We start from the raw sequence: 27,419 nt of genomic DNA, 5'->3' as shown, positions 1-27,419 counted from the left end.
AGGACACTCCAAAGTTTGGGGGCGGGCTAATTGATCGTTGGCCACTGATGCGATTGTGGCTTCCCTTGTTGTTGGGAAGAAGTTCATGTTGCCATTGATTGATTGACAGCCAGAAATAGTAAAACTCCTTGCACGAGGCTAGGGCTTCCTCTTTTCGCCCGTGCATTGGATTGCCCGTCCCTCCCTCCCTAGAATAGGGTTGTTCGCTTTGACCTTGCTATGCCTGTCGTGGGGTCGTCTGCTTTGGAGCGGGGGCCTGGTAGGAATTTTGTCCATCTGGCTGATTGGCTGGGGCCATTTGGTTTTTGCCTCCTGCTTAGCAAATCGTCACAACTTGTAAGGTTCGCGGTTAGGCATTGGTTTATGGTTTGGTTGGTTGAGGGGCATGGATTGGCTGTGCCTGCCCCTCTAATGCTGCTGCTGTAAGGGATTCCGTTAAAGGAATTGGGAGCTAACTATTGCTTGTTCACTCTGTCAAGGGGGCTCGGGCCATAGCAATGAGCTCCTGGTTGCATTTGGGGTGAGGGCAGGTTCCCTGCTCCGCGTAACCCCCAAGTGTATTCCCCCATTCTGACTTTCGCATCGTGCAGAATGTCAGTCTGTCCCCCATGGTGGGGGCAGATAGTCACAACCAATGCCTACGCAACCACTCACAAATTTGTATTTTAATAAAGTTGTGGCCAAAATTATGCCAAAAATCTTGAACAAAATTTTCTGTGTGATGTGTGAGTTATTGGGGTGGACCTGGGGACCTCGACACGCAATAAGCATTTGATCAAGTAAGAAACATCACCCTGCCCTTCCCTATTGCTATACCTCTTGTTATCTGTGAAAGCATGGTTAAATCATGTCTAAACCACTAATGAATTGATCCATTAATTGTGGAGATTAATAGATTACTGCTTCTAATCCTGTTTTAATTATTGTCTTAAATAAATCAGTTCATCTTTAGTATATTGTTGGGAAACTTTCCAAGAGGAGAAGTCAGGTTAATTCTGTGTCACAAAAAAACTAATTAGTTTAAGTCCCTTTTAACGGAATACATTCCTCAGCAATCCTCACCTACCATAATAGGGGGAGCCTGAGTATTTCTAAATAGACCTGATGCCCTACATACAGACCTGGTGAAGATACAGGATTTTGTGTTTATGTGCACTCTCTATTTTGATGAAGAAGCATCTTTGAGAAAAAGTTCAAAGCTTGATTGGAGAAAAAATATGTTATGTGCTCAGCTACATAGATAAACAGACACAGGCACTTAAATAGAGAAAATAAAGGTCATTTATGTTGATGATGTGTCCTGTACTCTTTAATCAGGCAAAAATTGTTTTCAAAAGCCAGCCATTTAGCATTATCCTCCCAACTACTGCCCATTCTGCTTTTCATGTTTTGCCCAAGCACCAAATGTCATCAGGGTGAGCCAAGGCTTTTTAGAACAGCAATGTAGACTTTGTTGTACTTTCCTGTGGTAGTTGCCTTACTTTAGCTAGAAAATTAGGAAAGTAAAAATTTGCTTGGTTTCTCTGTTATCACTGCATCAACTTCTTCCACTGATCACATCAAACTCCCTGGAGTCTACTCTTCTCTGGAATTATGATTTCTTCAGGAAATTAGACTGGAATAATTATTGTATATGCTATTCCTGGCTTATATTTTTGGGTTATAACACTCTCCCATCTACCACCACATGTGCCAGTGAATTGGATCAGAGGACTGAAGGGGAAGGTATTGAGGGCCCTTTGTTTATGATGCCTGATCTTAGAAACCTATCAGTGAAGCAAATGGCAGAGGCTAATGAGCAAGTGAATTATTTAACATGGAATTGGAAGACCCTCTAGGCCATCCTCTAATAGGGACAAGCTTTTTGTCAACTTCAAGCTTCTAATTTGTTAGACAGGACTTGCCCAAGTGGTAAAACCCCGTTGTCCATAACTAAGTGATCCAGAGCTTACCATTTCAATCATGTAGCCCCATGTCACTGCTCTTCATTGGCAACCAGATAGGATATATATATTTTCTTCAAGCCATTCAAATAAATGAATTCACACTACTAATCAATAGACTGTACCAGTCTAAATTTCATAAAAGTCTATATTATTGAACTTGTATTCTACCCTTCCTCCCAAAAAGGTTTTGACTGCAGATTTTTGTATTGTTAACTATTTTTGAAAAAGCTGCATGCAGCAATCAGATTAGAGGCTGCCCACTTAGTTGGACTTTCTTCTATATATTCCCATTTTCCAGTATCGTCACCCATATTCCCTTACCCACTGTAATTACCAAGGTACATTTTCAGATTCCTGGTTAAAATCTTGATTATTTTGTATATTATCAATAATGATAATAATTAGTGAATCGCCTTCCATGTATATGTCTCAATGCAATTTGCAAACATCTTATTTAAAAAATCAATTTCAGCAAGAAGCATTTTGACTTCCTGTGAATGTAGGTGTATGAGGAATTCGTCTGAATAGCTAGGAAAGTAAGTTAAGAATAGAGTCTAATTTTACTTGGCCAATAGAGCATTCACCGGTAGCTGTGTTTCGGTCTGAGATTCCAACTGATGGAGGTTAAACAGTTTGTTCCTGCCCCATTCAAGTCTTTAGCTGCTTTTGAATCAAATGTAGCCTCTCTGCCCTTCCTGAAGGATTACTGCATAGTGAATTGATGTGCTATCAATATATGCATGCATCATTTTGTGGAAGGTGATGTCCCATTGTGGTAACAATTTCAGTGGAACAGTGGATATCTTGTTGGGTGAAAGGACCCTTTTATTCAGAAGGGGAATCCTGAGTTAACTATCGCTTTTCATCCTGCTTGCTAAAGCACTTTGTTTTGATCTAGGGTGATGCTACTAAATCTGATTCTGAAGGGGAGCTTTTCCCCCGTAGTCTGGAAGAAGACTGTGGGCTTAAGAACTTCTCAAATCCAGCCTGTAAGTAGCTGCTGCTCCTTCAAGGAGAACTGTTTTTCATTTTAGTATGAATAGCGGGTGTTGTTTTTCTTGAACGTCTAACTCCAGAATAGTCTCACTTTGAACTAATGTGATTTTGATTCAAAAGAGAACATAATTGAATGATTGTAATCAAAAGAATTCAGAAAGGAAAGTCCTGTTTGGTGGCCTTAAAAATTTCATACATGACTTACAGACTATTAGCTCAATGGTGGGGGGGGGGGGTAGGGAAGAAGACTTGATACTGCTGTATATCAGCTGGGATCGATGGGTATTGTAGTCCAACCTCATCATGACATCCGGTTGGAGAAGCCTCCTGTACATTATGTTGCTCCTTCCTGCCCAAGCTGCTTACCTTTAAAGGTGCCGTTAAAGACTATCCACCAGAAAAGGGAGACTGGCCTTGTTGGTATCTCTCAATGGAAATGGAAGAAACAGAGCAATGCTACTTGTAATTTATGTGTATTTAGGAAAAGTGATCAGAGGTAAATGAAAGAGAGTAGAATACAAGACGTGTACAAACAGAAAAACGTGAAACTCATATTATACAAGGGTGGAAGAGATGATGAGGAGAAACCCCTTTAGATCAGAAACACATGGCATCACGTTGGCATCAGGACCTTGACACATGCATTCACATGCCTCCACCCTTAGGGTATGACTTAAATGTCCTTTGTTTTTCTCAGTGATGGCTCTTTGTGACCACCCAGAGCTAAAGAAGAGCTTAACACCTCCGCTCATCATCCACACCGCCGCTACACCAATGCCCATGCCGAAAAGTGCCATCTATGGGGAAGCGGCTCAAGGCTATGATTCCCGAAGAGCTAGTAGCATCTCCATGGATCCTAATACATATGATCTCAAATCTCCGGTACGTGAGTTGTCTTTCTTGTCATGCTGTTTGTTTCTTGTCTTAGCGGTTGTTTCCAAGGGTGTGACATACCAGAGCACCTACTGCGATGTTTGATGGCTTGAGGCCTTGCTAATTGAGTGCAGGCCCCAGGTGGTTATTGTTTAGCACCTGGCTTGGTTTTCTTACCTGTTCTTCACTGCTTTGCCCCAGGTGAGTGCCCGGAGTTCCCCACACAGTCCTTGGAGTGCCGGAGGTAGCTGGAACAGCCGCAGGTCAAGCTGGAACAGCATTGGGCGGGCTCCCAGCTTGAAACGTCGCCACCAAAGTGGAGAGCGCAAGTCACTTTTGTCCGGGGATGGGAAGCAGAGTTCAGAGGAAGGGGAAAGCTCTGATGAAGAGCAGTCCAGTCGGACTGGGAGCATTAATGGCACTATACCTCACCGCATTGAGTCACTGGAAACCAAAGGCTCTTTTGACTTCCAAGATACCCTTCAGGTGCCTTCTCTATACCGGACCAGCAGCATACACAGTAGCCACACCTCCGCATCAGAGCACCAAGATTGCAATGGTAAAACAACCTCCAGAGTTCTGATACAGCAGATTCATTTGGAAGATCCGCTTCCTGAATGTGACGATATGGATGATGAAGGCAACTTGGTAAGTGAGAGCCAGGACGTCTAGACCCTTTGCTTCAAAGGGTTTAGAAGAGAGGGGAAAGTTCTGCTTTTTCTTTGTTTAATTGTTGGGTGTGTTGTTTTTTAATGAGCACAAAACATCACTGGAATCCATGTTTGTCAAGTAAGGAATCCATTGGGGGCCATGTCTCCTTCAGTCACTGGAACTGAAAGTGTTTAATCAAGAGAAGTCATAGCAGCCCAATGTAAGATGTGCGCAAGATCCGAGGCCCTGATTACACATTATGTTAAGTGAGTAGCACACAACGCTATCTGTGAAAGGCGTAATTTTCATTGGGACTTCAGCATGCAGTGAGTGGAGGCTTATTTAACACTTCATCCAATGTGGTCCCCGTAAAAATCCCCCCATAAGGCAATTATCTTATGGGAGGGAAGCTCCTGTTGACAGCAGTGGCTCCCGCCACCCTCAATCCCAGTAGGAAGCCCCTGGAGTGACCTATAGAAATCCACCTCCACTCCAAGTAGAGGCTGGATTGGAGGTGGTGGAGTGAGGGGAAATGCTGTGGCATACCAGGTTGCTGAGCGAGTTTGTCATGTTGTGGTTTTTATCCAGCACAACCCCAATGTCTGCGTATTGTGAAGCATGAAATCACAGAGGGAGGGAGGGAAGCTAAATCTTGTCATTTTGCCCAGCATGCCCTTCTGTTCCCTTGCTTTAGACTCCTTCAGAATTTTCAGAAGTCGTTCAGAATTTTCTGTGGGTCTTCATGGGTAGCCAGCCCAGACTGGTAAGCCCAGCATTAGCAAGTGGATTATCTTCAGCTATTCAGTGTGCATTGTAAGCCAAGAGAGAGAGAGAGAGAGAGAGAGAGAGAGAGAGAGAGAGAGATTTCCCTTTCTTTCAGAGACAGAGCTATATCCTGTGCTCTGTTTCAAGTGGGTGATTTCTGCTTCTATATATTCCCTTTAGAGATTCCTAAGGAAGGAGAGAAATTGTCCTATTAGCCTCAAATTATAAAGAGGCAGTACTCTAATGAATGTTGCTCTTTCCTAGGCCATGGAGGCCATTTAGAAAACGTTAGTTAAAAGGAACGGGTGGGGGTAAAACAGGAGAAAAATCAGCTGCAGTTTGGAGCTGGATAGACTGATGAGGCTAAGTTATCCCTGTATCTCTGCTTGCCAATGAATACCCATAGTTAGAACAGGGGCATACAGCCAGACTTATGTAAATTCAGGTGCAGCTCCTGAGCACACAGAACAACACATACGTACAGCTGATTCCAAAGAAGTAAACTGCAAGCTGACAGGCATCTCCTTCAACTCCATCAAGTGCAGTTAGAGAGATTGCACAGAGCATCCATTAGGAAGGAACAAGGCCTCTGGGCACCCAGAAGATGCAGAATGTGACTAATCAAATCAAAACCTGCAGACATTGTTCCTTGTATAGCCTTGGCTCCTGGAGGGGCATACAAGGACTCTTGGGACCATCTCTTCTCTGCAATACAGGTGAAAAACATGACATGAACATCTGCAACTATTAGAAACAAATTCTAGAGAAGTAGATGCGTTGATACATAGCTGTAAAAATAACAAGTTTTGTGGCTCCTTTAAGACTAATAAATTGATCGTGACATGAGCTTTTTGTAAGCATCCTTAAGGATGTGGAAATAGATGAGTTTGTTGTGTGTGCATGCGAGTAGGGAGGTAAATAGATAATCCACCCATACATAGGACCAGCGAATGAGTGAGGGGGACTATCTTGCAAGGTGAAATTATAACAGGAATGAACACATGCAAAAAGCAGAACTGCTATGCATGAACCAATGATTTGAAGCAAAAACGATTTGGTCACAGGGTGTCAACAAACCTATGAATGAGTCCAGTTATTGCAGGTTGGATCTCAGTTTGCATATACCAGGTGTGAGATTAGCATGTATCATGGTGTGTACCAAATTAAACAAATGAACAAAACAATAAAAATCTACTATAGCATCATAAAATTACAAAGTACAGTGTCAAGTGACCTACAATGAATAAAATCATTTCTCTAAAAATGCTTGACAGAAGAATAACCTTTTCATTAAAGGACAAAATGTGAGAATTGTAGGTGCCTGTTTAATTTCAATAGGAAATATATTCTAAAATGCTGGTGTCACTATGCTTAAAGTCTTGGTTTGAGTAGCAGCCCATCAAATGTATGGCAGTCAGGATGGCTTCTCCATGTGTTTACTTTGCTTTCACCACTGAATAAGGAGGAAGCTGGACCTTCAGGTAAAAATTGCACTGGGCCTCATCTGCATGTCACAGTAAACCATAGTAAATATTGCCTGCTTTGCTCCTCCTTGCTAGCATACAGGAGAAAGAAACCAGAATCCTAAGCTAAGTGTTGGGGTTGTGGTCTGTTTTGCTCCAAATTAATCGGAATCAGTAAGTAAATAGCAAACCATGATCCCTAATTTTGACATAACACTAAGCCAGAAATTGTGGTTTAACGATTAACTATGGTTTACCAAAACCCTGAGCCATTGCCATCCTATAGTGATTAAGTCAATGAAAGTCTTAGGTGACTGCAGGCCAAACTAGACATGATTTTAACTGTGCAAATGCATTCAACATGCACATTTTATGGTATGTAAAAAGGAGCTGAGGGGAAGCTTGAGCAGTTTCAGGACCATTGGCAGCTGAAACTAGCTTTTTTCTATTCCTGCCTTAAGTCTAAACAAAAATGACCTCTCTGAAGCTATTATTTGCATTGCAAGGGAAACCTCAACTGGAGTGAAACAAAAAGCTTGTGTTACTTGCCCATATGAAGGTTTTTCTTTGCATCTTTGTAAACTTAGAAACTTGGACCCATTCCATCAGCAGACATTACATGTTCATTGGGATCCCACTTCCAGCTTTACTTCTGTGACCCATTAAAACCTGTGATTGTTTTGGTATTAAGTTCTTGCATTCAAGGTTGTAGAAAATTGCTGCTTTAAAAAAATCAATTTCATAAGTCTTTGAACAGTTGGTTTTGCAAAGCTCCAGGACTTGTTCTTAACCTTGGAAAGTTAAACAATAGCGGCCACTTTTTTTCTGTAAGCTTTTCCTTGTTCCCTCCTTTTTATACATTTTCCCCATTTTTCAGAAACCTATGTGTCATTGGCCTTAAGTATACATTAAGAACATTGGACACCCCCAATCGGGATTATCAATACTCTTACTTAAAGGAATCACTGAGACGCCTTTCTAAAACCCCGACCGTCATTTCTAAGTAAAACACCAGTTGATATCAAAGGGAATGTAGTCCTTGGATAGACATATATTCACATCTGCATCCACAGGGACTCTGCTTGCATTTGTACATTACAGAATCCCTTCACAATATTTACTATCAAATGTGTTTGTTACAGTGTTCTTTTCTTCCACATCTATATTCATACCGACCAGGTGTGTCTTCTGAAGTAGATGTGATTAGAATAACATAATTGAGCCATCTCTTTGAACATAATGTGAACTTCAGAAGCAATCAAGCTGATTGTAAGCAAGCCTCCATCTCTGGCCTCTGCAGAGAAATAATCTTATGGATGGGGGAGAAGGACTCTCTTGAAAGGGGGGGGGGAGCCCAGCAAAATCTAGATGTAGACCAGCTTCCTCTAGGCCAGCTCAACACTCTCGTTTCAAATTTTATTTTGTTACCTTTCTTTGTCTCAGTTTGCCCCTAAAAGAAGACCGTGCATAAGCAAATATTTGGCCCAGTCGTTTACCCTCTCCCACTGAGCAGGCGGTATGGAAAGTGAAATAATCCCCCCCCCCAACACACACAGACTTTTTCTCAAAGCCCTTTGACTGACTTGCTTGAAACAATTACACAAACTCAAAATATCTCTGGCATTAAAATTGGACAAAAGGGAGATATAAAGGGGCATTCTAGGCTGCTGACACATTCTGATTTAACTACAAAGCCTCAAGATAAATACCAAGCGATGCTTTGAATAGCAGATGCTTTTGGAACCCATCCAGATTACAAAATTATCTGGACCAAGCTATAGCTGTTACTAGATGTCTCGAGGGAAGCCTTCTAGCTAGGACTTATGGACATAACATCTTTAAATAACCCTGCCTAATTAAGGCTTTTCCCCACTGGTATTTGGGAATCAGGTGATACACAGTAGATGTGGCCCCTCAATCTATTGGGAAGGGGAGGAGAGGAGAGGGGAGCAGAGCGATTCACTATAGTAAAGAAGAGATTCACCAGTGTGGTGTAGTGGTTAAGAGCGGTAGTCTCGTAATCTGGGGAACCGGGTTCGCGTCTCCGCTCCTCCACATGCAGCTGCTGGGTGACCTTGGGCTAGTCACACTTCTTTGAAGTCTCTCAGCCCCACTCACCTCACAGAGTGTTTGTTGTGGGGGAGGAAGGGAAAGGAGAATGTTAGCCGCTGTGAGACTCCTTAAAGGGAGTGAAAGGCGGGATATCAAATCCAAACTCTTCTTCTTCTTCTTCTTCTCTAAACAAAACATAGATTTAACTGTGGAACAGAGAGGCAAGGATCAAGAATAAATTTGTCCTTGTTATCTGAACTGTTCTCACCTTGCTTGACAGGTAGTTTTCTCGTTCCTTAGTTCAGTTTGTCACTGAGGATTTTCATTACAATAGACATTCTTCTACCTATTACCTGGGACTAATGAGAGTCCTAGCAGTACTCATGACAATGCAGAATAGATTTTTTTCACTTATTCCATTCAATTATACTGACTGATCTAGTTTTTACTGACCAAATGACCATATAAGAAACTCACCTCTGCTTATTTTTTTTTTAAGAAATGCTAAGACTCATAGAAGGAGCTAAGCAATTACGAATAGCGCTGAAGTGGAAAAAAAAGTTCACTGCTCCTTCTGGATATTGTTGCCATTGTCAAATGGTGTGTGTGTGTGTGTGTGTGTGTGTGTGTGTGTTTTACAATTGCTTCAAAAGTGCTCAGCTATTCAGAAAGCATTGCCCTCCCTCTGAATTTAACAGTTTATGCCCTTGGTGATGTCAGCCAAATTTGACCGGCTTAGTCAAATGCTGTGTGACATCATCTCATTTTCTGTATGAACCCCCATTGTCTAGAATTGCTATATTACTGATCCAGGAAAATGTTGCTGCTGTATAATTAGTAGAAAGATGCGGTGCCAAAGCAGCAGCAGATAGGGGAACTAATGGCAGTGAACCGGGTTGATAAAAGGTGAGCATTCACAATTCACACACTAAGAGCTTTATCAGGAAATTATTATTATTATTATTATTATTATTATTATTATTATTATTTCTACACCATCCATTATATTTCTGCTCCCCCCCCCTCTATTCAGGAAAGCACAAGTTTTGACTTGAAAATCAAAATGAGAGAATAATTGGAAAACTTTAAGTTATGACTGAGTTGGAAATAGGGACATGTAGGTAATATGTCTGGTTATCCAGCTTTTGAAGGAGGACTGGAGCTATCTTATGGGGTGGAGCAGGTTTACTCCCTGCTTCTCATTCCCCACCATGCGTGTGGGACAGACATCATCTGATCCAGCCACATATCTGACATTAGATAATAATAATAATAATAAATTTTATTTATATCCCGCCCTCCCCAGCCGAAGCCGGGCTCAGGGCGGCTAACAATAATCAAAGATGGAAAGGACCAAAGCCCATTGGTAGGGCACCTGTTTTGCATGTAGAAGGTTCAAGGTTTAATCCCTGGTATCTCCGGGTAGGGCTGGGTGTCATTGTCCGTCCCCCCTGACAGAAACCCTGGAGATCAGCTGCCAGTCAGTGTAGACAGTGCTGAACTGTATGGACCAATGGTCTGACTCGGTGTAAGGCAGCTTCCTGCATTCCTAATATGTGAGAAGATCATAAATTCCCAGTGACAGGAAATTCATTTAATACTTCATTGTTTACATGCTAATTCATTTCATACAACTGCGTGCATATCAGGGGAAGGATGGACAAATAAACAACAATGCACAATTAGACTTTTCAGATCGGAAACAGGGAGGGATTTTCCAGATTGTGACTAATATCCACACGCTCAAATTATTTGACATATCTTGTATCTTTGCAATTGTCCCCTTGGGAACGACGTGATTGGTTTCATCTCATGTGCCTTAATTTGCTTTCCTAGCAGACTGTGGCTTTGCATCTTTGTGACCTGACCCACATAATAGCATGAGCAAATTAGAGTTTTGTTTGGCTTGATTATTTCATTCAGTCATTTTCTCCTCAGTGCATTTGGTCATTCTGCTCAATGAGTGCCCATGAGAACATTGCTTGTAAACTCTGAGATCAAGTTGTAACCAGAATTATTGTTCCCATCACTTCCCATGTGGGAATCTCCCCCTATATCTTACCTGTAGTATCTGTCCTTATATAACATGAAAACCAATCCACTGAGAAAAGGTAAAACCTAGCCACTCTTGTAGGTTCTGTTATTTGTTACTCTTCTCTCACAGAGGAGTATATCGTATATTAAAGAAAATGCCTTATATTAAAGAAAATCTTTCCCCAGAGATTCCTTCTTGCCGCCTTTATGTTTGCTGTGTTCTATTTTTCCTATCGAGTTGTTTCTTGACAGTTTTGATACTATCTGAGATTGAGAGACAATTATATTTATTCTTTCTTAGCTGCTATGTCTGCATTTTCCACCCAGTGACTTACTTTTAAAGTGCTGCTGCCGTGCTGGAGTGGTCTTTAAGCTGATACTGTGCACAGCAGTGCATATCTCTACAATAAATTTCTCTCAATCTATGCCCCGCCAGACACCCATCTCTTTACGCTGCTTCTGTAAGTGGAGGAGCCTGCCTGTACTGTAAGATACCATTAATCCATTCTTGAGCAACACAGCATGAGTGACATCTCCGTGCAGTCAGATTAATTGTTTTAGTCCTTGTTTTAAGGCCAGGATGTCCAATTCGAAGACGGCCTCCAGCTTGCAGCCTGCAAGGTATCTTCAGGGCTGATGGGCAAGGGTGGGAATTAAAGTAGCATAAGAGCTCTTCACCTGTCTGTTTTCCTCGTTACAGATTACAGTTTGAATGGCTGCTGCAGCCACTCGGAGGAGCTGATTGATGTCTCATTGTGTTTTCAATTTTTGTCTCCCTCTCTTTCTCTTTAAGAGTAAAAAGGACCGTATGAAGGCTTGGATAAGGGCACGCCTCCCCACCTGGTGCAAAGAAAGAGATTCCTGGTCTATCTACATCTTTGCTCCTCAGTCTAAGTAAGGCAACTTAGTGTGATTGATAATGCTGTGGCAGGCAGGGCTCCAGGATTCTGTGCTCAAATAAATATTTGCAGAGCATGGCAGTTGTAGAATTCCCGCAGACTTAACAGTTGCAAGGGGAACCGAAAAAAATGTTGCCAGCTGAAAGATTTGAACTTGTGCTAATGTCCAATGGCTGCCAGCACCCAGCACCTCTTGAAATCAATTATTACATTGTGTAACATTAGCTGCTGGCCGTGAATGCTAACAACATTGTGGAGGGGCAGTGGGTGGTATCCAATTAATACTTGTTTCAACAGTGCAAGGATTTCTGCTTGTGCAACAAAATAGATTCTGAGGTTTCTCCAAACGCTCCAGAGCAGATTTGGGCAGTGTTTGTGGCACTAACAGGGAACTTCTATTGTATAAGCAGAAATCCTTGCACTGGCATAATGAATTAGTTAGCCCTCTAGCTCAAAGGTAGAGCACTTGTTTTACATGTGGAAGATGCCCTGATCTCTGGCAACTCCAGTTCAAAGGATCAGGTACCAAGTGATGGGACCCTGGAAAACTCCTACCTGTCAGAGTAGATCATTCTGGCAAGAGTGTGTTCCTTTAACATTCATTCATATAGCCAGAAACAACAGCAAGAGAAACTAAAGTGATTACATGCAGGGATTAGTGTTTGCAGACCAAAACATTTGCTTTAACAAAAATAATTATAATTTTTGCTGCAGTTGCTATTAACAAGTCCATCTTAAGTGTGACTATTTTCTGCTTTCTACTCAATAAACCCTCACGGTGTTGTTGTTTTACAAGTCAACTAGTAAGGAATTCTGCATTAGATAGATGCAAGGTCTTCTCCCTACAGTACCTCTGTAGCATCAGCCATACATTTTGGGACTGGTAGCAGTAGTGATTTTAATGTGATTTCAGTAAGTATAATTGTTTGAATACCACCCCTTATTTTTACTTTGCCCATTGGCCTCTCATACTCTCAGTTGCTACCCTATCTTCACTTGTACACCTGAAAGATTTGCTTTTGAATGTGTAAGGGTAAGAATTACACGTCCTGACCTCAGAAAACACACAAAAAAGAAACAGACACACACAAAAGCATTTCTGGATGGTTGGTTAATCTGGCCATGTCTTTGACCAGCCATGTCTAGAGCAGTGATGCATTCAGGCACACGGTGGGCAGCCTCTTCTGCAGTAAGTCATTCAGCAGCACACACTACACATCAGGAGCTCATTAAGAATCCTATTGCACCCAGTGCAGAAACACTGCCAAACTGATTAGCCATCTCCAGCGGAGGCCAAGTAGAAGGGAGTCCAGGCGAGAGTGGTGAACTGTACAGAGCCACAGCAGACAGCCTCCTCTATGAACTCACAAGAGCTATTCATTGATTCATTGACTGATTGATTGGTACATTCCTTGTGGCACACTAGCAGTTTTCTCAGGCTTGTAATTTTGGGATAATAATAACGTATAAAAAACAACTAAAAAAAAAAGGGTGATGTTCCCAACAGAAGATCTTTCTGAGAGTGAGATGCCTTGAAATAAGCTTTGCTGGGAAAAGTTTGAGAGAAGAATTATGCCAACAAATCTCTGTTCCTGAACAATTTGAAATATCTGCAGTTATATTCTAATGAAAGAAATGTGTAAGGGTGGGGATTCAGTTTCCCAAGAGTGGGGGTTGGGGGAGAGGGGATTGTTTCAGACATTTGGTTTAGAAAGAAATGGCAGTCTGCATGCTTAAGGCTTGTGATGACAACTACCGGTAATTCCTAAGTCTTCTTTTCCTCTTCCCTTTCCTAGATTCCGTGTGATATGCAATAAAATAATTACTCACAAGATGTTTGATCATGTCGTCTTGGTAATCATCTTTCTGAACTGCATCACCATTGCAATGGAACGTCCCAAAATTGAGCCACACAGTGCTGTGAGTAGTCACCAAGCCTCCTTGCTTCCTGATGGTTACCACCTTGCTGATCAGATCAAGCTGATGTTGTATTCTTAGCAATGTCTGTTCTTGCCTTCAATCTCTTTAGCCGTGGTGTTGGGAGGGGGCTAATCTCAGCTGGTTAAATGTGATTTAAGTAAAAATACTGGGTCTTGTACTAGTTTTACCAAGAGATCAAAGCATCTGTGGGCAATCACCTCAGCACACCCTCTCTCTTTGGTGATCTAGAGATGATCCTATTTCATGAACAGCCTGAAGGCCACTGCAGTTTCCCTGTAGCTTTTGTAACATCATGAAAAAGTAACACTGGAAGAATGAATACAGTTCCTCAAGGAGAAAACTTTCTTTTTCAACATCACTTTCAGAATTTTGCTTTATGCAACCTTAAGAGGCTTGTGGCACCATAAAGCCATTTTTTTTCTTTTCATAATCTTTCACTGGCTAGAGCCCACTTCATTGGATGCATCACTCTGATTGAATTGTCACAGAAAGTACTTTCTGCATTCTATCGCCATATGTCTCCAACTTTAACTTAGTTATTTACATATTTTCCCCTTTATGCAGTGTGTATATATAATTACATACCTAATGTAAAGGAGTGCCTCTTCCTTTATGAACATGCTTTGGCCGTGAAATCTGTAGGAGAGACCTTTTTGGACATCCATATATATTGGTATATAAGACAGCAACTCAAGATAGGGCCTTTTCTGTAGTGGCACCCAACCTATATGAAACTCCCTCCCATCAGAAATGTATCTGGTGTCTACTTTGTATGGAATTTGATGCCAAATGAAGACCTATCTCTTCACCAGGGCACTTGGCAGTGGTTGATCAGTGTTGCCCAACTGTAATGGCGGAACTGCTTTCTGCTGTTGGCTTAGGATAGATTTTTGTACTAGTTCTAACACATTGTGTTTTGCAGTTTTTGTAGCTACATAATAAATATTTATTAATATTTCATTATTGACTTAATTAAATGCAGAATAGTTATTTGATAACTTCATTGTTTATGACAAAGGACATAATTTAAATTTATTGAATGAATCAATGAATCAAAATAAAGATTACACTCCATGCATCTGATGAGGTGGGTTCTACTTCACGGAATCATTTGCTGTAATAAAAATGTATCGGTCTTCAATGCACAAGACTCTTTGTTGCCCTTCTAGTATGACTGCTTCACACATCTAAAGGGATGAGTGTTTTCAAATACTCATACTTTGCTTCACTTCTGCAATTCCTCCACGTGTTGAGAAATTCATGGCAGCCTTCCTAAGATAAGCTTTTTTAGGAGGAGAGGGGGCTAGAGACATCGTGTCATCCTAATAATATGTTTCCACCCCTCACCGTACAAATGTACATATTTGAGCAGGCATTATGGGGTCACAGAAGCAAGCACACAAGCAGTGCTAGTATCTAAGCAACATCAGCACCAAACTTCTAGTTTCAGTGTTAAGGCAAAACTGCCTTCAATTCCCACCTTGGCAAATCCTGTTCGTCGGCTGCCTGGCACATCTGGCCATTACAGATGCATAGCTGACCTCCAGATTTGCATTTATGTGGAATTTGCTGCTGCTTGTCCTGCTGCCATGCTCTGCTCTTGGGTTTAAGCATTGTAGTTTATAACAGAAGACAAGGTCTCATCAGTTTATCGCTGGCTGTGGCTTATTCTTTTTTTAGTTCTTCACCTGCATGCTGTTACTTTGAGCAATAAATGCCCCTTCCCAGCATTGGGTGCAAAGGGGCTTTCCTTGCTTTTGCCCCGTCAAGCTGTCTTTTATTCCACTCTGCAATATCCAAGAGCAACAGCCATGTGCCAAAGACATCAAAGTAAGAACACCCCCTTTTTTTCTTTTTTGGCATCCTATTTCCCAAGGCAGAATCAGCTTGTTTTAATACTTGACACAACTATGGCATCTGTCACAGTTTTCTTCTTCAATAAACATTCAAACGCTTTTGCTTTCTTGGTGTAATGTTGGGTTTTGGTCCTTTCCATCTGTTCTGCATTGGCATTTATTGGGGGGCACAGCACAAAGGAAGGAAAGGAATAGCTCTTTTTTCACTTCTTTTTCTCCTCTTTGTTTTGATAGGAACAAACATCTTCATTCTGGTTCCCTGCAACATTTGTTTTGATAGATTTGCATAATTGGGTTTTGTTTTTTTCAGTCAGATCTTCATAGCAACAGTGTCTGTCAATCAGATTCTAACCAGATAAAGCACATTAAACTGACAGTTCTATTATTTTATTTCAGTTTCTTACCACCTGATCCTATGCATGTTTGCTTGGACATACGCCCCACTGAATTAAATGGGATTGCATCCTGGTGAGCATGCTTAGGATCTGCAGCTTCAGAGAGGCAAAAAGAGGGGCTGATAAACAAGCTTCTGTAACATTGTCAAATGCTATTCAGGCTGCACCCCTCTAGAATCATCTTCCCTTAGCTTAAAATGAGAGCTGAAAGCAAAGAGTATTTTTCAAATGGTCAAATCCATTGAAATTAAATGCACCCATTTGAATGCTCTGGAGTTCTATTAAATTTGAATATGAAATGACAGTTTTAGTTATTGAAATGCTTTAAAGTCAAAGTACCGGCAACTGAAATTTCTGGGTTTGGAATTGAAGCCATCCATACAACTTAACGGCATGTTTGGCTGATGAACAAATGAAAGGTTTTATTGTCATGGACGAATGTCTGTTAGGAGTCCAGCTGGTGTCACAAAACAAGCAAGAGGTTAAAATAAATTTTCGGTTTTCATACCCAAACCACCAGGGCCAGATAATTTGCTACCTGGAGGAAAGGATAAGATGGTGCCCCTCCCAATTCCACAACCGAAAGCCAGATAAATTGATTGTTGAATCTTACTTTTAAAACTGGTGACTAGATAACATCTACTACCACACTGGAGAGTAGCATGGCAGAGTAGCTGGTCCAGAACAGGTCATGTAGCAACAGAACAAAATGGCTCGAGGCTCAGGAAGGAAAGTCACAAGATGATAATGCTTCCCCAGGGCAGCTGCCACCTTAGGCAGTTGCCTCACCCTGCCTAATGATAGGGCCAGCCCTACAACCCATGTTGATGAAGCTACCACAAAGGTTGTCGTTTCAAAACACGTTGCAGTTAGTCATTAGAAGCAGCTGCATCAAAAACTAGTCCTACCCTGGAGATCAAGCTTTCAGACCCAAGACATTCCAGTGTTAAGGCTGTGAGCATCATTCCGTATGGAGCCAAAACAGCACTGCTCAGCTCACACACAGGAGGGAAGTTATCAGCAGGATTGGTGAGGAGAAAACCCAAAGCTTGCAGTAGTACAAAAATATTTAAAGGGAGTGAAGACTCTGAAGACTCAGCAGCATGCGCAGTGAGCACAGAATGCTGACCAGAGTGGGGTGGGCAGACAGTGGGAAGGGAGAATAGAATGGAACAGAGCGGCTGTAATCCTAATTAGGAGCACTACAGCATTTTGAAGCAATTCCACCCTGTGTTCCGCTAAAGTTCTCTCTTTTCTGGGTCACAAAATCTGCATCCCATAGATTTCAAGGAACTACCTCCAGATGTGTGCCTTTGTAGCTTAGCCACTTCACACCGACTAAGATTTCCATAACTGGTAAAGCACATAATTTTGTTTTAAATGATTGCGTGACCCACAAAGAACTGTGGCATGAAAACAAATTTAAGTTTCTGCTTTTTCTTTTCTTTCTTTTTACTTCCCCTCCCCCCACCCACAGAAACTGAACATGTGTGTTAGTTAGTTAATAAAATGTGCTCTTCATTAAGGCTGGGAGTTTTCAAACTTTTGTCAAATGGGGCTTCACATGAATCCCTTTCCAACTATTAAAGTAAAAATGCTCTTTTGATGAGCGAGCAATCATTGACACTGTTCTCCATTAACTTGCTTTATAAAACAATTCTTACATGAGTGATTTGGATAGGGCGAGAGCTATTTTGAGCTTGTGGGCCATTATTAACTTTCAGATGCTTTTCTTAAAAAAAAAAAATTCCCTCTATTGCATGTTGTCAGGGAGTTTATTAGGAAACAAACTCACATCTGGTTTGGTTGAATTTAGCAATTGTTCTTTGCATGCAGGACCTATGAAAGAATTAGCCGTTTTAAGAGTAAATAGTCATAGGATTTCAAAATGGTGCCTGCCAGCACACAGAATTCAGAAGAAACCACTTAATATCAAACAGGCAGCAGCGGGCAGTGAAATGGGACAGCAGTGCTGAGCTGGCCTCCAGCTGCCCATATCGCTGCTATATACCAGGACTGAAAGCAGGAGGGATGAGGCATTGGTGAGGTCAGCATGGTGCAGATGCACTGGTGGAACCAATCTGGTGTTCCCACCATTTTATTCACACTGTGCCAACCTCACAACCACTTTGTCCCTCCCCATCTCTGTCCTGGTATGCAGAAGCTATGAGGGCAGCTGGAGGTCAGGTGGGTGCCATTGCCCCAGCCCTCCATCCACTACTGAACAGAGGTCTTTTAACTGGCATTTTATTTCAGGAGGGGCCCAGGTACAAAAGAGGACAGGGGTGTGTGTAGCTCCTGCAGCTTCAGTGGTTGTGGAGAACAGGGAATTTCAGTGGGTGTGACTTCCCCTCCTGAGCAAGGGCTTAGGTCTGGGGGCCACGGGAAACGTAAGGATAAAAGATGGGCATGGGAAAAGATTTTGAAGTGGGGCTGGGGTGGTGTTGATCAGAAGTGTCAAGTCGATCAACCAGGAAGATTAAATGGGAAATGGGGTGGGGTGAAGAAAGACATGCCCCTGAAGCTGAGGAACAGAGAAGCAGCTGAAGCTTTTGCTCAGAATTTGTTCTCAAGTTCATGGAGGATAAGGCTTTCCATGGCTACTAGCCATGATGGCTATGTTGGGTCTCCACTGTTGAAAGCAGTGCTGCTGGATAGTACAAGTTGGGAGATCGCTGTTTCACTGAGGGTCTGACTTCCTGTAGGCATTTTAATGGCCACTGTAAGAACAGGATGCTGGTCTAGACGGGCCTCTTCTTGTGTTATGTGTAGAACAGCATGGCTCTTCTTATGTGCAGAAGGATAGTCTTTGAATTCAAGTGTGAGAAAACTGAATAAATTTTGGATTAAAAGTGACCAACTCAGACAGGATAGAAGAGAGCTGGACCATGAATCATGGGCTTACAAAGGATTTCAGTAGTCCTCTACTTTGGTATTGGGAGTGGGGGACAGTGTAAAAACCCCTAAAGGGAGTCAGGGCTCATATATTAACTTCTCCATGGAACAGACTTCTTGCCTAGAAACCAAAATAGATATTACTTGAGCTTCAGTCGTCTCTAACAATTATTCTTTGCCTTCCAGAGATGTGGATTTTCTAACCGCCTCAAGCTGGTTCTCTTGCTGTCCCAGATCCAGCCAGCCTGTCACCACAGTGGGGGAGGGTGGGAGCACTGCCTCTAGACAATGTGCAATCCTTTTCTGAGAATTCTCTCTGTGGTCTGCAGAGATTACACTCTAAAATTGCTCCATGCTTCACGCAAAGGAGTCTAATATTCCAAACCTTTTCTGACTGCTATTAATATTTTATCTGCAGCCCTTAAAGCAGGACCTTATCCAGTCCTCCAGCAGCTCGTCTGCATGGCATGCTTGCTGACCTTGTAGAGACCCATCTTTTGTGCAGTACTCCAAAGAAGGCAGGGACGCAGGTGGCGCTGTGGGTTAAAGCCTCAGCGCCTAGGACTTGCCGATCGAAAGGTCGGCGGTTCGAATCCCTGCGGCGGGGTGCGCTCCCGCTGCTCGGTCCCAGCGCCTGCCAACCTAGCAGTTCGAAAGCACCTCCGGGTGCAAGTAGATAAATAGGGACCGCTTACCGGCGGGAAGGTAAACAGCGTTTCCGTGTGCGGCTCTGGCTCGCCAGAGCAGCGATGTCACGCTGGCCACGTGACCCGGAAGTGTCTCTGGACAGCGCTGGCCCCTGGCCTCTTGAGTGAGATGGGCGCACAGCCCCAGAGTCTGTCAAGACTGGCCCGTACGGGCAGGGGTACCTTTACCAAAGAAGGCAGGGAATGTTTTCCTGGTGAAGAAACTTGTGTGGTCACAGCAGGAACCTGCAAGATTTGATTAATTACAGAGGCCAGTCTGGAAAAGTGGCTATTAACTGATTCCCGAGTCATTCTCCACACATCACGATCTATCATGTTTTGAGTTTTGAACAGCATTCTTAACTTAGAGGCCTCGTCTTCTTCCTCAGCATAATCAGAGATTGCAAAGAGATTAGTCTGAAGTGTGATGTCTTTAATTATTATCATTGCAAAGTCTCTTTTCCACTGGCTACTTCTGTGATCATTTGTAAATATGATCCAGAGAGGATCCTTAGCCACCCCTGGGGAACCTATGGACTTTGGCTAAGCTATAGGGATGTCAGGTTAGGCTTGGATTTCCCACAGGTACCCTTTGGGAAAATGTGGAGCACAATGACTGGAGGTTTTTATGAAAAATGAATTAGATAAGGACTGTAATGCAGTGGTATGTAATAGCTAAATGCTAACAAATTTTGGTTGCTGTGGAGTTTCCCAATACCAACATGGCCATTAAGGTGTACCTTGCATAAGTAATAGCTTTTGGTACTATCATGTTTCCGAATATTCAGGGTTCAGCATTTCGCACTGGGGAGGTAGAGACCACCAAGAGGGATATATATAATTCCCCTGAAGGTCACAGACAACTTTAGGCAGCTATATCAGCCTTCCCCTACCTGGTGCCTTCCTAATGTTTTGAAGTTCAGCTCCCATCATCTCTTACCATGCTGGCTTCCGTGGAAGAATGAGTTGGAATCCAAAACATCTGTAGGGTACCAGGTTTGAGGAAGACTGAATTAGAAAAAGGACAGGGTTTGTTTCTGTGTTCATTGCTAATTGAGGTTCAGCTGTGTACATTGCTGGAAATGAGTAGGTTGGCCTCATGTGCTCAAAGGTAACCCAAGTGTGGACCCTGGGTTGATACTGCTTGAAACTTGCATTGTTTTTATTTGTTTCATTTCATATTACAGTGGTACCTCAGGTTAAGTACTTAATTCGTTCTGGAGGTCCGTTCTTATCCTGAAACTGTTCTTAACCTGAAGCACCACTTTAGCTAGTGGGACCTCCCGCTGCTGTCGCCGTGCGATTTCTGTTCTCATCCTGAAGCAAAGTACTTAACCCGAGGTACTATTTTTGGGTTATCGGAGTCTGTAACCTGAAGCGTATGTAACCCGAGATACCACTGTACTCCTATAATTTCCCATAAATTAGCAGAGATGATAGATGATAGATAGATAGATGATAGATAGATAGATAGATAGATAGATAGATAGATGATAGATAGATAGATAGATAGATATAGATGATAGATAGATAGATAGATAGATGATAGATAGATAGATGATAGATAGATAGATAGATAGATAGATAGATAGATAGATGATAGATAGATAGATGATAGATAGATAGATAGATAGATAGATAGATAGATAGATAGATAGATAGAGATAGATATTAATGAAAGCACAAAAATCTGTTTCTGTTCTCACTGCATTGACTCTCCTGAACTACACCTTAAATGTAGAGAAAGGAAGAAAATTCACAGGACTTGGGTCAAAAGAAAAATGATACTCATACATCTTTCAGATTCCCTTCACACATGTGGTTTAGGAAACCCAGCTCTGCACGAACAGCAGTCATAGAGGAAACTGAGGTGGACAGCTGTGGTAATGTGGCAGATAGGAGGGTGGGATCTAGATTTCCCTCCCCTTGCAAGAACTGCTTTGCATGCCTACCTCCAGAAAGCTGGTGCTCAGCTTCTTTGTAAAGCAAGGATGGTACCAAGACTCTCAGCAATGTATTTAATATGTCCTGAACTTTACATGGGATGCACAACAGCCCCACACAACACACACTATTTCTGGTGCCTTCCACTTTCTATCAGGCACTTCCATGTATTCTGGAATTCTTAGTACAAGTAAAAAGATGTCACTGCTCATTCTAGGAATATAGAGAAAGATGTGAGATTGTACTGCGGGAAAATGATTTGCAGTGCATATCCCACCTCAATGTATAAGAGAGCCAGCAGCTGTCCATGGTACTAACACAGATAAACGTGCATGAGAAAAAGCAAAGGGGCGTTCACGAAATTAAATCTTATCCTGTACATATTTGGACTTGTTTCTTCTTTGATAGCAAATGTTGTGGGTATTTCTATATGAAAGCAAGAAACCATTTAACAGCTCCCAGGCATGTAAATACTCACAGCTTGGCAAATGAGATTAAAATATTGCATCTCTCTCTCTCTCTCTTTTTAAATAGGAACGAATTTTCCTCACACTCTCCAACTATATTTTCACAGCAATCTTCCTGGCTGAAATGACCATCAAGGTAAATTACCCTTTGGCCTTTTGGCCTCATCCTGAACCCTCATGAAACACATGTTTCCTACCTACTGAACTCATTTCATCAGTATAAGCTCTATGCCAGTATGCACACGTCCTATGAAAACGGGCTTCCCTACTGGGACATCCCAGCATGCACATGAAAAACCTCTGAGAGTGTTTGGAACTCATATGCACTCATTGAGTTCTAAACAATTAAGCTACATGTTTGTAGCAGCTAATAGAGCAAGAATAGAAACCAGTGATGCTCCAGATGGTGCTGGACTACAGTTTCCACCATCCCTTTTCCTTGGCCATGCTTGGCTGACCTGATGGGAATTGGAATCAAGCAACATGGGGAGCCACAAGTTCCCCATCCCTGTTAACCGAGGTTGGCTAGTGGAGTGTGTACTCCCATCTGTTGACCTTATGAACCACAGAACTGAGACCCTGTGCAGCAGATTGCCATGTAACCTAAATGAAGACCAAGCACATTCCACAAGGGCTCATTTTCGACAACTCAGTTTGTATCTGCTATATGCTCTTTTAAGAGATTTACCATTCAGACCTGCTTGCCTCTGAAAAGGCCAGAGTTTAAAATGCTCGGCTGAAACTTTCTAACTTGCTGGGAATTGGTGGGGATGTCACCCTTTCCCACCAGTGTGTAGGAATAAATGCTTCCAACAAAGCTAGCATGTGTGAAATTAGCAACCTCTCAAATGATTCATTTTAGTTCTTGTGGTGACCTTGTTGCACCTGAAAATTGTTTGAAAGCCTTGTGGCTCAGGATAGCATATGGTCAGCAGCTTCCAACCTTTTATATCTGCAGTCAGCTGTAAGAAAATATTAATCATGTGTGCCATTCTTTTATGTAATTTCTATACATTATTGCAGACACTTTTGCGCAATTAGGTTTTAACTGCATTAAAAATACATCAGCTGTTAAAGGCACAATCTGGGATGTTTCTGCATAGTTATTTTTTACGAACCTTACATTATAACACTTTGCAGGATTGGCTTAGTTGTGTTTCTATAACTGGGAAGCCAATGCATTTGCAGTCTCATATCTGTAAATAATGCATTCAACATATTGACTCAATTAGTCATCTTTTGTTGCAATTTTGACATATTGACAGGTGGTGGCGTTAGGCTTGTGCTTTGGTGAGAAGGCATACTTGAGAAGTAGTTGGAATGTGCTGGACGGGGTGTTGGTTCTCATCTCAGTGGCTGACATCCTGGTTTCGATGGTTTCCGATAGCGGCACAAAAATCCTTGGAATGCTAAGAGTCTTGAGGCTACTGCGAACTCTCAGACCATTAAGGTAAGGAAACTACAGAGGGTTATGTAGGATGGTCAAATGTTATTGGGCTGGGTGTGGGGAAATGATGAATCCAGTGTGTCATGGAAAGAAATAAGGGTGCTCTTAAAGAAATAAGGAGTGGAAGGACACGTACTGCGGGAACATACCATTAAATGTTTGCAGATGAAATCTGTACTTGAGAGAGTGCCACAGGCCTCAGCAGAGATGCTAGAGGCACAGCACACTGCTTCAGGATGCTATGTTCAGTGACCTTTGGCAAAAGCAGTCTGTTGCTCATGCTAAATAATAAATTGAATTTGTATGAAAAGAAACTGTCTGTCTCACAGTGGATACACATGACCAAATATCTGGGCTTTTTTGTTTAATTGATAGTCCTTTCCTTATGTTGTCAACTGCCTTGTGATCGTTGTAAATAATTGTGACAGTTTTACTGTAAACAAAATAATTTCGGACAAGTCTCCAGTTAATAATAATAATAATCTTTAGCATACACCTGAAAGAGTAGTTTGTTGGATAATGCCTTAGATCAGATTGTAGTGAATGCCACACTGTGGTGGATGCAAGGCTAAAAGCAGGAGCTCTTAGGGTCCTCTACCATCAAATGTAGTAGCCAAGCAGGGTTGTAAAGGAAGAAGTGGTCTCTCAAATAGCTGGGTCCCAAGTTGTTTAGGCAGTGTAAACAAGTAACAACACCATGAACCTGCCTGCTGGTATACAAACAGCCAGTGCAGCTGCTTCAACAAAAGTGTAATATGGTGTCTTGGGTTTTTCCTTCTGCTGAAATAATGTTTTTTGGGGACAGAGTGATCAAGACTGCTGTTACAACTAGCATGCTTCTCCCTGGAGAGACCAGGGATGATTAGGTGCTTGTTTACTGAGGTCTGTTGACAACCTGCATTATAGCACTCTGAAAAGACCCCGTTTAAAAGAAGAGAGAAGGAATTCCAAGTGTTGTTTGTAGATAACTTTCCAAGGTGCTGTGGCATTAACTACTCATTTAGATTTATTTATTTTTTTAATGCTACCCTTCCACAAAGTGTTCTGTACAGTTTATAAAAGTTATGAATCGGTTAAATAAAGACACAAGAAAATAACATCAGGGTATGTATTAACAGGGACACGGGGGGCGCTGTGGGTTAAACTACAGAGCCTAGGACTTGCCAATCAGAAGGTTGGCGGTCTGAATCCCCGTGACGGGGGGGGGGGGAGCTCCTGTTGCTTGGTCCCTGCTCCTGCCAACCTAGCAGTTCAAAAGCACGTCAAAGTGCAAGTAGATAAATAGGTATCGCTCCGGCGGGAAGGTAAACAGTGTTTCCATGCACTGCTCTGGTTCACCAGAAGCGGCTTAGTCATGCTGGCCACATGACTGTACGCCGGCTCCCTCGGCCAACAAAGCGAGATGAGCACCACAACCCCAGTCTGCCACGACTGGACCTTTACCTTTATGTATTAACAACAATATCAGTGCAGCCAATACAAGATCCATATTCGTCCATCATGCTCAGTGTTGTCTACACAGACCGATAGAAGCTCTTCAGGGTTTTAGGCAGGGGGACTCACCCAGCCCTACCTAAAGATGCTGGGAATTGAGCATGGGACATTATAAATAAAAAGAAGATGCTCTACTGTTGAGCTACAGCCAATCATTAGGGGGGCGGAATAATTATTGTGAAATACCTAAGATGCATATAACTAAAAAAATTTTTTAAAAAAAATTGAAAAATTAAAATAACTTTACCTGGTGCTGGAAAGACCACAGTGTAGGTATCAGGCAAAAGGACCGCTCCTTAGTAACCACACATCTCATTTGGTGGAGGCATCTAGAGTACAACCTCTAATGAAGATCTTAAGGCATATGCAGAAAAAGGTGAACCTTCCAGTAGCATGGCCCCAAGCCATTTAGGAGATTAAAGAATAATATTAGCACCTTGAATTTGGCACAGAAATATTTTGAAGCCAGTGCAGATGTTAAAGTCCAGATGTGATAATTAATATTCTCACTGCCCTGTATTGGAGCAGCTGACTTTCCAGACTGTTTCCACAGTTAGCCCCATGTATAACACATTGTAGTAACCCACCAGCCCCTTGTAAATCTGGATTACTTGCAACTAATTTTTTTTCCCTGGCTGCTATTGCCAGGATCAAATACAAGAGAAACCAACATTTAAAATGTATTCAGAATAATTGGGGGGGGGGAGGGGGTTGAATACTATTCTGTCCTGGCTTTGGCTTCCAAAATAGATGTATGAATTATTCACTCTTCATAACACTATGCTACAAGTCATTTTTCGTGGCTCTTTTCTATCATATTAACACTTCTCTGAGTGTTGAAGGCAAATCTGAATTTCCCTCACTTTGTGACAAGTGCTCTGATCGGACTAGTAGGCTTAAAGCTGGCAAACATGTTCCAGCAGATATGAGACTGACAGGTGTTTAGGATGGAGCTGTCTGCATGGTGCAAGTTTAGCAGAGAGAATCGAGACTGCTGAGGCTAGCAGAACTGGGAAATACTCCAGGGATTAGATGGGGAGGTACGTTTTGGAAGGGGGAGTAACACATGCCCTGACTTCAATTTTCTTCATTTGTCATGCACTTGACACTAGCTTAAAACCATTCTCACTACAGCCTCAGGTAGCTGAAATGGATGGGTTCTCTGCATGGAGAGGTAGATCACATTCCTGATCTACAGGAATGCAGCATCCCCATTCCCAAATATTAGTGCTAACTCTAGTCAGCCTCAGCCGCTGCCCCCCACCCACCCACAACCTCTTGGATACCACTGAGCTTCTGTTCCTGCCTACCACCTCCGTGGTCTCTGATCCACCACACTATAAATTTAGAGCCCAAAAGCCCCTCCTGGTTTCACCATTAAGGGTCCCTGGAGCTCTTAAGCAAAAACATGTTGCCCTCTTTCAGTGATTAGGGATTAGTTGTATTCTGTAAAAGTCTTTACATTTTTGCTTCCTGAAGACATGAGAACTGCATTAGCATTGAAGCTGAGGAGGAAACGACAGAGGGTTTTAAGCCAAAGCTGTGCACGTTTCTGCACCAAGTAATCCAAATGTGGTTTTGGTGCCCGGAATAAATAGTGCAACTTACATAATGCATATTGCAACATTTGGATGTGATTGTTTTTCATTATATAGTCTACTTCAAGGAATTTGCACACACACACCCTTCCCACGCCAATGAAAAATATAGAAGAATGTAGATCTGGTGGGGAAATGGTGAAGCGGACAAGAGGGGGGAGCCAAAGGAATGACAGAAGAATCCCTGTCCAGCTTGTAGAAATCTTTCATCAAAACATGCCTGCGCACATCCAAATCTGCCCCCACCCTAGCACCAAGTGTAACTGTACTCTTTGCTACCAAAAGGAAACAGCTTAGACAAACAGGCCTCCCTTTTTATCCAAAGAGGCGCCACTTCATACATGCACTCTGTGATGTGGTGTCCGCAACGGATGCAAACCATATGGGCACTTCTCCACATGGTATGTCGTTTGTGTGAAGCGCTGCCCTTGTGATTCAAGCCAGTTTTAACCGCGCCAGCAAAGCCTTGGAGGTTGTGCAAGCTTTGTTGGCCAGGAACTATGTGTCCAAGGCTTTACACAAGGTTCGCCATGTGGCAGGGCACACATGGCTCACATCCTTGGTGGCCATCACACCACAGCCACACGCACATCCATATTAACCTCTACCTGGACTAGGCTTGCAGAAAGCAATCCATTCGCTGTATGTGTATGTATGTGGTATGTTTATTTGCTGGAGGAGTTATATAAAGATAATCCATCTGCTTCCTTTTTTAAAAAAAAAATGAAGAGAATACAACATTCTATTATTAACAAAAAGCAAAAGCAGTCGTCTGTGTAAATTCTTGTTCTAATTGCTCGGGGAAAATAATGGAGATTGGAAAGTGATATTTCTATTATTGTACACGGGGATTTAGTGAGAGGCAGTGGTGAGCAATAAAATCTGTGTTGTAGTTTCCTGCTTCCAGCGTTTAGGGACCTACCTGCTTTAAATAGTTCACTAGAACACTACAGATCACACCTAGTGTTAAGCATGACTAATTTTATTAGCAGGAGTACTCTGGTGATTGAAGACTGA

General features: G+C 42.3%; 1 protein-coding gene across 13 annotated transcripts in view; it reads left to right on the top strand.

The window, feature by feature from the left end:
• Window positions 1-27,419, top strand: part of CACNA1G (calcium voltage-gated channel subunit alpha1 G) — a 331,245-nt gene that overhangs the window by 245,888 nt on the left and 57,938 nt on the right. For all 13 annotated transcript variants that reach the window (XM_079967360.1, XM_079967362.1, XM_079967356.1 and 10 more), the window contains 7 exons: window positions 2,845-2,935; window positions 3,640-3,824; window positions 4,017-4,463; window positions 11,574-11,674; window positions 13,476-13,599; window positions 21,931-21,999; window positions 23,129-23,313. In XM_079967360.1, coding sequence (XP_079823486.1) covers window positions 2,845-2,935; window positions 3,640-3,824; window positions 4,017-4,463; window positions 11,574-11,674; window positions 13,476-13,599; window positions 21,931-21,999; window positions 23,129-23,313 — 1,202 coding nt within the window. The remainder of the gene's footprint in view (window positions 1-2,844; window positions 2,936-3,639; window positions 3,825-4,016; window positions 4,464-11,573; window positions 11,675-13,475; window positions 13,600-21,930; window positions 22,000-23,128; window positions 23,314-27,419) is intronic.

This window comes from Podarcis cretensis (genome assembly GCF_951804945.1).
Source record: "Podarcis cretensis genome assembly, chromosome: 2".
NCBI classification, from domain to species: domain Eukaryota; kingdom Metazoa; phylum Chordata; class Lepidosauria; order Squamata; family Lacertidae; genus Podarcis; species Podarcis cretensis.
This window is presented reverse-complemented; position numbering and strand designations above follow the sequence as displayed.